This window comes from Impatiens glandulifera, chromosome 6 (genome assembly GCF_907164915.1).
Source record: "Impatiens glandulifera chromosome 6, dImpGla2.1, whole genome shotgun sequence".
In the NCBI taxonomy this organism is placed as follows: domain Eukaryota; kingdom Viridiplantae; phylum Streptophyta; class Magnoliopsida; order Ericales; family Balsaminaceae; genus Impatiens; species Impatiens glandulifera.
In genome coordinates this window covers 39,209,588-39,226,277 of record NC_061867.1, presented here as the reverse complement: position 1 = coordinate 39,226,277, position 16,690 = coordinate 39,209,588, and the positions used below count along the sequence as shown (strand labels likewise).

Below are 16,690 nucleotides of genomic sequence, written 5' to 3'. Positions count from 1 at the left end.
CAGCCAATGCTAACACAACTCTGATGGATGACCTCTTCACAACCGGTGAGAAGATCTCTTCAAAATCAATCCCCTTTTTCTGTCCAAAGCCCTTCACAACCAGTCTTACTTTGTATCGAGGTTGTGAGCTATTCTCTTGGTGCTTCAACTTGAATACACACTTGTTCTTCAAAGTCTTCTTTCCTTTTGGAAGTTTCACCAAGTCATAAGTTTCGTTCTCTTGCAAGGAATTTATCTCTTTTTGCATTGCCACCGACCACTTGTTTTTTTTCATGAGACAATGCTTCTTGATAGGTTTCTGGTTCTCCTCCGTCAGTCAACATCACATACTCATTGGGAGGATACCTACTAGAAGATTGTCGTTGCCTACTAGATCTTCTAATATGATGATCATTAGGTGGCTCTAGAGAACTATCATCATTTTGTTCAGCTTCCTCTGTTGGCTCAGCATCAACTAAAGGAGTCTCATAAACCTCAACTTGGGCATTCTCCACATCATTGGGCTGTGATTGTGGTGTACGAATCCTACCATTGTCAGGAAATTCATTCTCCGTAGACTTCGGATTTTCCTTTTTCTCAAAGTCTTCAATGGATTGATCTTCAAAGAATACCACATCTCTGCTTCTAATGAGTTTCTTGTTAACCGGATCCCAACATCGGTACCCAAATTCTCCGTGGTCATACCCAATAAAGATACATTGTCTCGTCTTGCTATCAAGCTTAGCTCTCTCATCTCAAGGAACATGAACAAACACTTTACAACCAAAAACTCTCAAGTGATCATAAGAGACGTCTTTATCTCTCCAAACTCTTTCTGGAACGTCGCCATATAAAGGAGTTGAGGGTGAAAGGTTTATCAGATCAACTGCCTTCTTCATTGCTTCTCCCCAAAAGGATTTTGGCAACTTAGCATGAGACAACATACACAAAATTCTCTCATTGATAGACCTGTTCATCCTCTCTGTAACTCCATTCTGTTGAGGTGTTTTTGGCACAGTCTTCAAAAGCTTGATCCCATGACTTTTACAGTATTCCACAAATGGTCCTCTGTATTCGCCACCATTGTCCGAACGAACACATTTCAACTTCTTCCCAGTTATCTCTCCACTTCAGCATGAAACAACTTGAAGTAATCCAATGCTTGATCCTTAGTTTTCAAGCAATAGGCCCACACCTTCCTTGAGCAATCATCGATAAAAGTGATGTAATAATGAGCACCACCTAAAGTCAAGGAATCCATAGAACATATGTTTGTGTGAACCATATCTAGGATATTGGGCTTCCTAGATGGAGAGAAATTTTTGAAGGAAACTCTATGTTGCTTACCAACTAAGCAATATGTGCATGTCTTCAAATCTGTGGACTTTAAGCCCTAGAGATCGATTGTCTTGGAGAGAACTTGCATGCCATTCTGACTTAAGTGACCAAGTCTCTTATGCCAAAGCTGTGCTGAACAATTATTAACTGCATTTGCTTCTCCCCCGTAAGACTTAGTCTCTATCACATAAAGAGAACCGACCTTCTTTCCTTTAGCTATCACCAAAGACCCCTTAGTGAGTTTCCGTTTTCCTTCACCAAAGTAACTATGATAGCCCTCATCATCAAGAATACCAGTAGAGATCAAATTCATCCGAATATCAGGAACATGTCGAACATTCTTCAAAAGTAGCTTGCACGAAGTGTTAGTATCCAAACAGACATCTCCTTTTCCAACAATCTTACACGTAACATGGTTTCCCAACGTCACTGAACCAAAATGTCCACTAGTGTAAGAAACAAATATATCACAACGATTGGTGACATGATAAGAACCACTTGAGTCTACCACCCATTGTGTATCTTGAGAAACAAGGTTGATACTATCATTGTCGTAAACAATATCGATGTCGTTACCACCCACATCTGCAACCTTACTACTTCCATCTTGCTTATTCTCCTTTTGTTCCCGCTTCAAAGATCTGAACTGATACTTCTTGTGTCTTGGCTTGCCACAATGATAACATGTAATCTCTTTTCTCGAGCTGGATGTTCCACGTGACCTGTCTGAACTGCCATTGCGATTCTTTGAAGTTTTACTTTTACTTCTACCCCTTTTCTCAGTCACGAACACCTGACTTGGAGTCGAGAAGCCCTGTTCTTTTCTTCTAGCCTCTTCATTCAACACGCTCTCTTTCATCATTTTCAAAGTGAGTTTACCTTGTGGAACATAATTGGTAATTGAAACCACAAGTGTTTCCCCACTATCAGGCAGATAACTAATCAAACACGTAGCATGAAGCTCATCATCAAATTTCATTCCTATCGCAGCCAACTCATTTAGAATCCCCTAAAAAGCATTTAGATGCTCAGACATAGAAGACCCATCTTGATATTTCAACGAGCAAAGCTTCCTAAATAGAAATGCTCTGTTTTGAGTGTTGTTCTTCTCATACAGCTCACTCAAAATAGTCCACACCTTATAAGCATTAACTTCAGTAGCCACATGCTGATACACACTGTTGTCAACCCATTGCCTGATTTTACCAACTGCCTTTCTGTTCAGCTTCTTCCAATCTCCATCTGTCATAGCCTCTGGTTTGCCTTTATCACCCAAAATAGTGTCTTCATAATCATAATTACACAATAAGTCCTCCATCCGTGACTTTCAGATTGTGTAATTGGTAGCTGTGAGTTTGATCATCGTTCCATTACTGCTCAACGATTCTTCCATTTGAATTATACAAGAATCACCACCAAACGAACTCAGCTCTGATACCACTTGTTGGAGAAATCGAATAATAGCACATGTTTAGCAATTCAGAAATAAACAAGCTACAACAAGGCCTAACAATTCTTTTTCCCTTTTGTGTAATCAAATAGGCAGCCAAAACAATTGAGCATCAAACAATCAAAAACAGAGAGCAGGACACCAAGATTTTACGTGGAAAACCCAAATTAGGTAAAAACCACGGGACACTTCGGCCACTTAAATCATCCACTATATCAAATGGGTATACAATGTAGTTCAATACAATCCTAGAGGTAATCTAACAAAAGTTATCAATTGACCTCATCCTAACTTGTCATTCACATACATTATCATCATCATTAAAGATGGCTAACCAAATGGAGAAGAGATAAAGGAAATCAGAAGATGAACCTGCTGCTTCAATGGAGGAATTGTTGTTTCAATGGAGGAAGAACTGCTGGAAGAAAGAGAGAGAAAAATCAACCCCAAAAACTGCTGTGTTTTTTTTTTCCTTAATTAAATATGCCCTAATGGGCTTTATTAATTTGTTAGGCCCAGCTGCCAAATGAGCTGACCCAACATAAGGTAAGTCATGAACGATGACTTCCTTGCGCGATGAAGAAATATAGAAGAAGAGTAATTCAGCATGTTCATGGAATTGAACATTGGATATGTTCTCCGTTTGCCTATTGACTTTAGATATTGATCAAGCCGGTCTAGTCTAGGCCGGTTTTGAATATTTTCTCATTTTGTCATATTAGCTATCCATAATTTAACTTGTAGGTCTCTAAAAATTATGAAAAAAATGCATGAGTGATCCTTGAATTATTTTTGACATTTTAGTATACTAATCATAATATTTGGATGCATAATAGGTTTTGGCTACTTTTTCACTTGTGATATATACCGATATTCTTCCTAGGTTTGAGACCTACACTATTTAGGTAATTTTCTATTTCATACAATCATGGGTAACTTAGATGCATGTTTAAGGTTTGAAGGGCTTGGTCTCCTAGAATTTAGGTTAGTCATAGGTATTGACCTAGATACACGTGGTTAGGTTCGGAAAATTAAAAGATGTAAGTGTCGTATTATTTTCCAAAAAAGACCATTCTTTGAACGAGAGTATGGAGCATAGCGTCGATGCCCTTTTCCACATATAAACAAGCATCGGACCCAAAAGAATTTTCTAAAAACATTTTTCTTTCCTAGTTTCTTTTGAAGTAAAGTAGGTGGCGACTCTATACAAATGTCTACTAGTAAATTCTACATTCAGTTCCACAACTCATTTTAGGTAAGACAACTCCCGAATAAGTTTATTTCTCACATTGTTTTACGAAATTCAAGAAAAATGTTAGCCAAGGGACATAGACAAATAATCTACTAAAATAATATTTGTAAATAGAACTTGAGTCAAGCTCATTATGTTGGTTCCTCGTACCTTGTTGAAAGAGAATCGTAATAAATTGTTACACTTGGACAACTAAACAATGCACAAACTAACCAAACTTGCGAATAACGTTTGACACGCACAATCTCTATTAAAGAGATAATGTTTTAAGAAAGAAGAAATGAATAAAGCAAGGATGTAACAATAGAACAACACAAGATTTTTATAGTGGTTGAACAAAATGCCTACATCCACTTACCAAGACAAAAAAAAATCTATTTTCTATGATGAAATGGTTAAGTTACAAGAAGATACTCAAAGACTTACAAGAAATAGTTAGATCTGAAAAACTTGAATGTTCTCTTGGACGTCTCACTTGAGAAATGAATATTTCTCAACTAACTTTAGATTTTAACTATATATTCTAAGGTCTTTTTAGCTTGTATTAAATAGCTAAAATCTAGAAAACTAGACTTTTAGGACAAGTTAAATGGGAGATATGTAATTATTACCGCAATTGCATATTCTTTTTCTAGTATGGTGTCACTTTCAACCTTGGTTAGGCAACCAAGAATTCAAATTAATTTTTCTCTTCTCTTATTTTTCTCCCAACTGATGTTCTTTCTCCCAAGCTCAATTGATATCGTTTTTAAGAAGTGGATGACTACATAGATCAATACTTTGATCAAATGACATGACAACTAAATTTCTATTCTCTAATAAAAATCAATCATCAAAATTAACTCTTTTTCTTTTTAGTTTTTCTTTTTCAACATAAATTCTTTAACAAAGAATTAACTTTTAATCTCCTTGTCTTCAATTTGATTAGGAATTGTTATTAACATATTCATCACCAATTCTAACACCCTATTTTAGGGATGTAGGGTTGAGTTAGTTGTCAAAAACAAATTGGTGGTGAAAGAAACATCGACATTGGCAATGACGATTCAAATTAAACATGAGAAAATAAAATAAAAAATCAGATACTCTTCATATGAAAACAAATATTTATGACATATCTCCATATGATAAATTTATTTGAAGAGAAAATTACTACAACTTATATACGTACGTAACGAAGTTTTAACTAAAACAGCTAGTAATCATTTTGAGTTTGTGAAGTTAAAGTTAGGTTTTATACATCCAAAGAATATAGAGTAGAATAGAAAATTGTTATATGGTAATGATGGAATATTCTAAAATATTCGAAGACAAATTAAAAAACTCCTTTAGTAGGAGTTTAATGTATGCCAAATTATATGGATAAATGTACTAAGTATGTTTTTATAATGTTTGACCAATATTTGAAGGTTCCTAGATTGAACAAAAATGCCCAATTCCAATAGAAAAATTACTACAGATTTAAACTTTGTAAACAATAGCACAATGCTTCAGTACAAAAAAATAGAATTAGGATTTCTTGAAAAACATACCCACACTTATGGCCCACTTCAAAATAGATATTAAATCTTCGGATTTACAGTTCAAATAATCACCAACTTTACTTTTGCGGCCAACACCAATCCGTTTGATGCATTGAAGAAAAACTATGGAAGAAGGCAGCATTCTAGAGACAATCGGGGTCGAGATCATCGGCGTTCTTTCTCCAGTCTCCATTTGCATGCTTCTAGTTGTTCTCTTGGTCTATTCTCTCTCCGGTGAGTCTCCTTCCGAACCCATTCGCACTGCAGCCAATCTCGTATACCTTGAGAATCCCGCGGATTCTACCACCCAGAAGCTGGAAGGTGCAGCTCTCAACGCCCTTGTGTTTGTCATCCTCATCGCAGCTGCCACTTTTCTACTTGTCTGTCTCTATTACTACAATTTCACTAAATTTCTGAAACACTACATGCGCTTCTCTGCCTTCTTCGTGCTAGGTTCAATGGGGGGTTCAATATTTCTTTCTATAATTCAACATTTCTCCATACCAATTGACCCTATCACTTTTTTTGTACTGCTATTGAACTTTACTGTTGTGGGTGTCCTTTCTATTTTCTCTGTTGGAATACCCATTATCCTGCGGCAGTCATTTATGGTTACTTTGGGCATAATTGTTGCTGCTTGGTTTACTAATTTGCCCGAATGGACCACATGGGTTTTGTTGATTGCTTTGGCTGTTTATGATCTTGTTGCTGTGTTGGTTCCTGGAGGGCCTCTTAAGATGTTGGTTGAAATGGCTTCTAACAGGTCAGAGGAACTTCCAGCACTTGTTTACGAGGCACGACCAACAACGTCTAGAAATCAGGGAAATGTTGGTAATCCTTTGGCCTTTTTGGTGGCTGGGGTTTCTGATTCTGGTTCCATAGAGATTCAAGAATTGTCTAGGAACAATTCATCTGATCATGCTGTTGCTAACAATGAAATTGAATCAATTGTTTCACCATTGGTTGAAATGTTGAACTTGGATGGTGAAGATGGTAGCACTTTAGTGTCCACTAAAGGAATTCAGCTTGGTCTTGGTGACTTCATTTTCTATAGTGTACTTGTGGGTAGAGCTGCGATGTACGACTTAATGACTGTTTATGTCTGTTATGTTGCAATTATATCTGGGCTGGGCTGCACTCTCATTTTATTGGCTGTATACCGTCATGCCTTGCCTGCTCTCCCGATTTCCATAGCATTGGGAGTCATGTTTTACTTCTTGACTAGGTTGCTAATGGAGCCTTTTGTGGTTGGAACTTCTACTAATTTGTTAATGTTTTGAGTTCTCATTTTAACCAAAAATCAGTCTGACAGTCATTTTTTCAGGTTTGTAGATCCTTTATCATATTGTAAGTTTACAATGTTCGGTTATGTCATGTAATGATGTGGCACTTGAAGAACAACACTATTGTTCTTTTGAGGTGTTGCGATTGAGTAACAAGTTATTTTCCACCACTTTTTTTGGTTTGTTTATTTGCAATTGATACCTATTCCTTGGTTTGTTAGAATTGAATATTTTAAGTGAAGATTTGATACAGAGAAATGTATTGACTTAGTGTGATGATGATGTTTTTAGCGTGTTAAACTGAAGGACTTGATCGTGGTTTCAAGAGTATCATGAGCCCAAAAGTAACCAAGTGCATCCGGGTTTTTGTTTGGGTCACCAATTTACAAGTTCTGCACCTGAAGAATGTTTAAGGTGATGAATTGTTATTACATAATTACTTGGTCATTTTAGATATATAAATAATATTATTAGAATGACAGATAGTAACCGCGGAGGGAGATGATTTTTTTTATTTTTATTTTTATAGATTTTTCATAGAATAATTGTCCAAATCAAAGCTGTCAAACTCACTACTTAACTCGTAGATGAACTCGTGAGACTCGTTTAAATCAGTAACATTGACTCGATTTTTGTATTCTTAGTTTTTCTCCTTTTTCTTGATGAATGCTCATCTGAAAATTACATATAGTTAGATTCTTTGTTTCTTCAAATGGAGGAGAGGCGTACCTAGACCAAATAGGATCTTCTAATATCATTCCACCCGTGAAAGTGAGAATATTTAGTTGGAAAGAGAAAATAATATATATATATTTATTGAATTTTGATAAATTATCTCGAAAATAATTTAACTATTAATTTTTATTTTGACTTGGAGTTTAGAATTGATTTATATTTATAATGTATATATTTAATTTTTATATTTTAATTTTCATAACAAATATCATAAAATTAATAATTTTTCAACTAATATTTTAAATACAATAAATTATACACAAATTTTATTTAGGTTTTTTTGATAATGATTAATTATTTAATTATTTATTTATATTTAGATGAATTAATTTTATTTTAAATCAATTATTTGCTTCTATTTTTATATAAACTCTCACGATTTTGTGTAAACTCTCGATTATACGAATTTATATATACAAAATGATTTTACGTAAATTCTCGATTTTGATAATTTTGGTCCAAATAATTTTAGGTTACAATGTCTCTATTATCTATTCATATGAGTACATCAAAAATCATAAATACTACTAAGTCCATTAAAGGTTTAAGTCATTTCAATATATAAACTCTAATAAAATATGAGTTTAAAACTCAACAATCTCCACCTTGGACGAATACCGCGTTTATTAAGATTTGATGAATAAGTTACAAATTCAACAATCTTCATCTTAATGAATTTCACGTCCATTAGAAAATATCATACCCATCAATCTCCACCTTGACAAAAATCAAGTCATCAAGACATAAGTGGAATCAAGTACACTTCAATCTTCACATTTGCTCGAGCCATTAATGAGATAACTTTTCATATCTCCACTTACACTCAAGAGCCTTTAGAAAAATACATCACGTATATCTCGCCATTCACGAGATAAATTATCGTACCTCCACTTATGTTAAAGACGCATTTAGAAGATAAAATCAAAAAGTTTTTAATAACAAGTGAATTTTGGCAACCACGCTACTTTAACGACTAGAGACATTCAATAACTCTTCACAATCTTTAATCATACTCGTTGACATATGCGGAAACTTGAATTAACAAATCTTTACTATGTCAAAATAATCTTACACTTGTTTGCCACATACTAAGTGTCTTATTATTTAAGTTCAACAATCAACTGAAACCAAACACAGATTAGACTCAAGACAAACTTTCATCATCTACTTTTTCAAAATTAGATATCTATCGAAAATTGAAGACACCCAAGACGAACTTCCATCGTCTACTTTCTCAAAAGTAAGATACTGATCGAAAACTATGAAGACCCATGACAAAATTTTATCGTCTACTACATAACAAATAATTATGTATATATCTCAACATCTTTTTTCTCAAGCTCAATATCTAACAAAACATTTGACACCCATCTTGCCTTGAATATTGCACACTCAACCAACTTGAACCTCATACTTCTTCTTGAACAAATTAACTTGCAATATACTAGTTTTTGAATCCAAAACGACTAGAAATTCAAAATATCCTTTCAAGATTCACTAACTATCTTCAGATAATTTCACCATGCTCCAAATGATTATTCATAGTTTATTCGAAAGAAATCGCGAGTATCTTTCCATTTGAATTGATTGAGCCTCTCATCTATCCCACTTTTAATGACTAACAATCTCATATAAGGTCTCATTAATCTTCATGCATTATATGAAAATTTAATGATCTCATTTACCTTCCAATTGACCGAGTCTCTCATCTAGCCTTTTTTTCACGACTAGGAATTCCATTAAATGTCTCATTCATCTCCACAATAAGATGACAAATCAATTATCTCATTCATTTAGCCTATGATCCACAACGCATAGACAATTAAGATAGAATAAAAAGTAACCAGATCATCACCTTTGAATTAACCGAGTATCCCATCTAGCTCATTTTTCTTGACTAGAAATCTCACCGAAGGTCTTATTTATCTTCTCATATGAGAAGATAATGCAATGATTTATTTTTGGTTCGTTTGAGAGTTGCTCTTAAGATGTCTTCACCTCAACTTATAAGTGTCTTTCACTATTCTTTATTTTCTTAATCGTTCATTCATATTGGTGTTAACTAAAATTTTGTCAATCCTTAATCACCCGCAATCTCAATCAACTTAATGCAATCTTGCAATTTGTCCCGAAGGATTTCCTTGTCAATATGTCAATAATGTGTCATCGATAAACACATTTCTTATAACAACTTTCTATACTCGATCATGTTTTTATCAAGTATAAGGCACATAATCTCACCACTGTCTTCATCTTGATTAGCCCTTCTAATATATTTATTCAATAACCCTTTTCCAAGGAAAATTTCTCCAAACTAATTTTAGCCGAAAATTTCTTCAAGTCAAAACATTCAACATAGTGAAATCTTTTTGCTACTTTTGACTATATCTAAGAGTATGTCAATAAGAGCTTCAAATAACGTCACTCGTGTATGCCAAGACAACAATCGATTATAAAAAAATCTTCAATTAATTTTCAACAAACATGAAGATGTGTAGTTTATTTTCCATATTTTTCTAGCCAAATCCTATATAGAAATAACTTAACAAACCATGTATATGATTAGTGCACCCTAACTCATACCTTATAAATTATAATTTTTGGAACACTTGAGACATCAACACCCACTTGACAACTTCGCAACACTTTACTAGATATTGCCAAACAAAATTATAGCTCACAAGGTTTGATGCAAATTCAAATTCAGCATTTATACACACATATCAAAAGCACACAAACAAACCTTAAAGTCACTCGCTTTAATTAGAAAACCTTTTGCATGTTGCATCAATTGTCTTTCACAATCTGCAACATCGAATAAGCACTCCACCTTATTTTTCAACTCCAATTTTCAATCTCCACATTAACGAATATCAAATCTAAATCTTGTAGGTGATAAATTACAAATCTCCATCTTTGAGAAATTCAAGTCAAACAAACCTCAATATATATCAAACAAATCCAAGATAAAAGTCAAACAAAGCTTTAAAAGTTGATTTAAATCAAATAAGGTTTTATTTGTAAAAATTGGAATTAAATAGACCTTAAACTCATTTTTGAGAAAATAAAACGAGACTCAACAAAAATGTCTTAATTGTGATCTTTTCAAAGATTCTTGAATGACTAATTATATTATATTATATTATATTATATTATATTATATTATATTATATTATATTATATTATTATTTTTTTTATATTTTAATAGAACATTTGTTTCAAATTAAAATAAGTCAAAAGAATAAATTTCATTTTCTTCGTTCTGGTGTTGTTGCTTACACAATTACACGGCGACTTTTTTTCATCTGCGTCCTTTGGCGTTTTTGAGAAGAACAAAAAGCATGTTGTCTTCTTCTCTCTTTTTCTCAAGACATCGTGACACAGAATTGAGAAAACTTTTAACAAATGTTGAGATCTTCTTATCAATTTAAGATTTCAACTAAAATCTTCACAACTGTTAATTCTTCTACAACCAATGTTGTTTTCTCAAACAACCAACAATCTTCAACAAAAGCACAAATTTGCAACAACTTCTTCAATGGTGATTAAGGTTTACGTCATATCTTCAAAAATATAATATGATAAATATTCTAAAAAATGCTCTGATACCACTTGTTGAGAAAAAATTTAATCTAAACACACGATAAAAAAGATATAGAGATAGAGTGGTGATAAAGAATAAGAAACACAATATATAACGAGGTTCAGCCAACAAATGACTACATCCTCGGGAAGTTGTCCATTTTATAGATTTTTCATTAAATAATGGTCCAATTACTTTAGGTTACAACGTCTTTATTTATAGGAGTATATCAAAAGTCATAATGACTAAACTACTACTTTAAGCTCATTAAATGTTTAAAGCCCCATTACAATATATAAACTCTAATAAAATATAAGCCCAAAATCCAACACAAAGTTATATATAAACTGGTGGACATATAATGTTGGAAATACAATATTTCCAATACCTTAGATATATAGTCCAATTAGGGTCTTAATAAATATTAACCAATTTAATAAGGTTTGGATTATAATCAATCTTATCTATCAAACTAAACAATACTTTCATCATTGAGTTTTCCTCTTATATTCAAATACACTTTTCAATTTTGAAAATTTTAATTATGTGATGAGATGTGTGTAGGTTGTGGAATACGTGTGATTAAGACAAAAATAAATAAAAGGTTTGTGCTTATATGCATAAAACAATGAGATGAAGAGTTGAATAGTTTAATTTTCATTGTTAGGGAATATATCCGGTCATGCGATGTATGTCAAAGAAACAAAGGAGAAACTCAGGCTCCGAAGGGTCTTCTACCACCGCTGCCTATTCCTAATAAATTATGGAAATCAATATCTATGGATTTCTTAGAACATTTATTTAAAGTAGGGAAAACAATGATTTTTGTGGTGGTTGATCGCCTATCCAAAATATCACACTTCGTGGGGGTTACACCACCCTTTCACAACTAACAAGACTACATAAGTATTCTTGGACAACGTCTTCAAACTCCATGGAATGCTGTTATTAATAATAAGTGATCGAGACAAATATTTTATTAGCATGTTCTAGCGAGAGTTCCTCAAAATGCAAGGTGTGCATCGAGCTCTTTTTTCAGCTTACCATCCACAATCTGAGGCCAAACGGAAGTCGTCAACCGTTTTCTAGGGACATATCTACATTGTATGGCAGGACAATGCCCGCATTAGTGACATCATTGGTTTCCCCTTATAGAATGGTGGTACAACACCAACTTTCATTCAACCACTCATATTTCTCCCTCGAAATTATATATGGGTATAAACCCCCAATTCATACAACCTACCTAGTAGGGAACTCTCGAATTGAGAAAGTAAACCCACTTTGTTGAACAAGGAAGTCACCCTCCAATTACTCAAATTTTAATTCTTGAATTGGTTAAAACGAACCGTCAGTGTTCATGTTTTGGTTTCATTCAACCATATGAAGCATAAGTAAGCTGTTAGGATCTAGGTCGCGGCTGGAGGACCGGGGTCTGGACCGGTTAGCGCGTCTCACTCAAAGGGTGGTGATTAATCCGGTTAGAGATTAATACCAGGGTTTCAATACTACACAAACTGTCACAAACCCTTGAACCAGGTTCAAGCGCGGAAGAAGCTTGTTTCAGGTTGAAGCAGCACACTCACGAGATAGGCAGAACCGGTTTTGGATAAGACAGGTTTGGAAGTTGTTGGGTCGGTTGTGGATCTTAGTGATTCGGTTTAGGTAATGTAGAGTCGGTCGTAGCGGTGTAAATAGGTTAGTACAGATCGGTTAGAATATAGAACCGGCAGAAAGTAAATAACAAGACAGGTTTTTATGGATGTTCGGAGATAATACTCTTACGTCACCCCTTCCTCTCGAAACCGCGAGAAGGATATTCACTAAGGAATACAAACACAATCCGATCGAGACTTATTTCCTGCTCGATAACACCCGTACAATTTTAACCGAAATTGTAAATACACATTTCAACTTAGCACTTAAGCTTTCTAGAGATAGAACACAATCTTATCACTTGTAAATTAATTGTCCACTGTGTCCCACATTTACTCCTCTTAAGCTCCTCCTTTTATAGGTGAAATGTGCCAACGGTCACATTTCATTTCCTTGAATTTGATTGGTTGAGCAGAGGTTCAGTGATTCAGACCTGGCGGTCTGTTCTTCCAGTATGTAGGTCAAACCGGCTAGGTTTGTCTTTTACTCAATATGGTAACTGTCGGTTAGACAGTTGTCTGTACTTGGGAGATTGTCTTTCTGATTTATCCTGAAGTAGAAAGATCTTGTAGGACTGTCTTCTGCAGCCTGCAGACTGTCCTCAGACTTGTATGGATATGGGAATGTTCAGTCTGTTCCTTTGGTATCATTCTCAACAGATACCCGAAGTATCTTCTTATGCTGGTCGGTTATTTATGTTAACCGGATGGCTTCCGGTTATTCCTTGGCGACTGTCTAGTGTTTCCGGCCTTCTTATTTTGACCGATCTTGCCTTCTTTGTGCGGTCATGTTTCTGGTCAGTTTAGGTGTTTGACCGGTTGAGTTTCTTAACCGGTTCAGTGATTTGACCGGTTCGGTTCTTTGTCTGTTCCTGCATAGGAGATTTGTTTGTGTTAAGTTCTATTAACCGGTCTAATTTTATCTAACATAAGCTATTGACAAGCTCCTTACGTTTCATTAAACTTTACAACTCAAAAATATATTTTTTTGTATCATAACTATTTGACTTGAGTGTGACATCATCCCGATCGAATTATGCATCGGGATGATGTTATAAATGATCAATGAGACTAGGTGAAGCTTTCCATGCCTTGGATCAAAGGATTAAAGCCCTAGTCAAAAACATCAAACTTGTAGTTTGATGTTCTTGACGTCCGATCGAGGGCTCAACTAGGGTTCGATCTAAGACCGGGAAAATCGAACCCTCCCTTACACTCGACCGAGGAAACTTAGCCCCAGACTAAAGAGCTCCTCGCACCTCAACCAAAGAATCTCGCACCCGATCGAGGATTCCTAGCCTAGGACCGAGAACTATTCACACCCCGACCGATGAATCTCGCCATTTACTAAGGAATCCAAGCCCAGGACTGAGAGCCTCCCGCACCCAACTAAGAGCCCACCGCACCTCGACCGAGGGATCTCGATCTAGGACCGAGGGTTTTAGCCTAAGACCGAGAAAAATCGCACCAAAAACCAAGAAGGCCAATCTTAGGGCCTGTTTGGTATAAATTTTATAATTTCAAAATTATTTTTTAAATTTTGGAACCCTAAACTATTTTTCTCAAAATCTAAGAAAAATGGGAAACAATTTCAAAATATTTTCATAAAAAAATATTTTGATAAGGGCCCGTTTGAGATTTATTTCTTAATGACTTAAAACTGATATTGTTTAGGTACTTTCCTCATCAATCGCCAACATCAACCTCAGTACTAGCATTTAAATATTGTTCTACAATTTTAAATACAAGAAAAACATGTGCATATCTAGGACTTGAATAATAATTTGTTAAATAAAACGTAAATTAAACCAATTTTCAAAAAAAATATTTTATAAAGTAAAGATTGTTCTTTAATGGGTACGGAAGACATCGTGCGAAATCCATTTCCTGTGTATCACCAAATACCTAACTTAAAAGAGATTCTTGTCAAATATAAGTTTGTAGAGGTATAATTTTATTAATTTTAAAAATCAATTGGCGACTTTTAACAAATAAGTTATCTTTTAAATAAATTATTTTTAATTAATTTAAATACATATTTATTTAATCAAATTTTAATTTGATTATTTTAAATTAAAAAATTTATTTAAAATTTGATTAAAATTAATTATTGTTATAATTAATTTCAAAATGTCAAGACATACTTTATAAATCTTTTAAATAATACTTTATTAAAAATATTTTAACACGCAAATTGAGGTTGAAAATTTTCGAATCTCGAACTTTTCTTAATAAAGTTCTTTCAAAGTTGCGTTTCATAGATTTAGATTTGACTTTTGAGTTAGGACTTATTTCGTCTTTATATCAAATTACATTTAATCTCACTTTCGATCCATTCATCGATCGATTCAAAACATAGTATGAGTTTCACCGCATTTCATTAATTCGTTACGGTATGAGAGTTCAAATATATATTGATTTTATCGAGCAAATGCATTTGAATTATTTTGAAGTGATGCATACGAAGTAGATGGAGGAGAGCATGTGTCTCTAAAGATGATCGATTGTCTTCTTAGTGTGCAATATCATTGTTTGAAAATGGAGCGAAATAATTGTATCATCATTTGAGAATGGAGCTGAAGAAGTAATCCGAAGATGGAGGTGAGAGTCTTGCGTGCAATAAGATATAGAAAAATAAAAAATAAATACGATATATATATATATATATATATATATATATATATATATATATATATATATATATATATATATATATATATATATATATATATATATATATATATATATATATTCAACCAAAATTAACGAATATTATAACATTTTAAATAATTTTAGATATTTAAAATTAAAAATAAAATTAAATATATAAAAAATAATTTCAAATTAAATTATACAAGGAAACCTTATATCTATAATCCAACTTAATTTATACTCTGGTCATATCATAAATACAACTAGCATGTATCCCGTGCATTTGCACGAGTAATAATATAAAAAACCGTGAAAAAAATATTACGGTAACATTTTTATGGGTGGGTCAACCCACAATCCGACTCAAGTATCCATTTACTCTCACATATATCCAAATTAACCACACCTCTCGACCCGGCAATCCGGACACTTTAAAAATTAAGCATCATTATATATATATATAGATTAGTTAGTTAAAAAGTTGAACTTATATTGTTAAAATGTCGCGCGTTTATCAAATTTTGGGTTGAATTTAAAATATAAAGTGTTATTAGCCTAGTTTGTTAAAAGGTTGTACTTGTTTTGTTATGTTGCAAGTTCAAACCATACCTATAGTATTTTTAATTTTATTTTTAATCGTTTTAAGTTTATGGGCGGGTCAACCCACAATCCGACTCAAGTATCCATTTACTCTCACATATATCCAAATTAACCACAACTCTCGACCCGGCAATCCGAAGACTTTAAAAATTAAGTATCATTATATATATATAATATAGATATTCATACTTCTAAGTTCTATCCCAATTTAAATTTTATATCTAATTTTTTTCATTACATTAAATATTTTAAAACAAACTCTTCCATTTCAATTCCTATACCATTTCTCTCCCACCAATGCATTATTAATACTTTTTGTTAAGCATCTTTGTAAGAATTATTAATTTTCTTAAAAATAAAAAATAAAAAATTTGTTTAACAAAAATTAATATTTAATAAAATATAGCATGACTTAATTTTTTTTATTTGTTTACATTTAAACTTTTTAATATAATTTAGTCAATCTTAAATATTTATATATAATTCAATTAATTTTTAATATTAAATACAAATAAAATAAAATTATTTTATTTTTTAATTTAACAATGTTACAAAATAATTATAATAAAATAGATTTTTTATTTGATAATAACATGCGCACAAAAAAGACCGGGACATCATTACGCCGAACAGAAGCGGC

At 33.2% G+C, this 16,690-nt stretch overlaps 1 protein-coding gene across 1 annotated transcript; it reads left to right on the top strand.

The window, feature by feature from the left end:
* Positions 1-5,611: 5,611 nt before the first annotated feature.
* On the top strand, positions 5,612-6,995 carry LOC124942076 (presenilin-like protein At1g08700). The gene has a single exon (XM_047482489.1). The coding sequence runs from the start codon at positions 5,668-5,670 to the stop codon at positions 6,820-6,822; it is 1,155 nt and encodes a 384-aa protein (XP_047338445.1). The 5' UTR covers positions 5,612-5,667; the 3' UTR covers positions 6,823-6,995.
* The last annotated feature ends 9,695 nt before the right edge of the window (positions 6,996-16,690 follow it).

What these genes read in the sequence shown, in the direction of transcription:
- LOC124942076 (XM_047482489.1), top strand. Translation starts at nt 5,668, where the DNA reads ATGGAAGAAGGCAGCATTCTAGAGACAATCGGGGTCGAGATCATCGGC.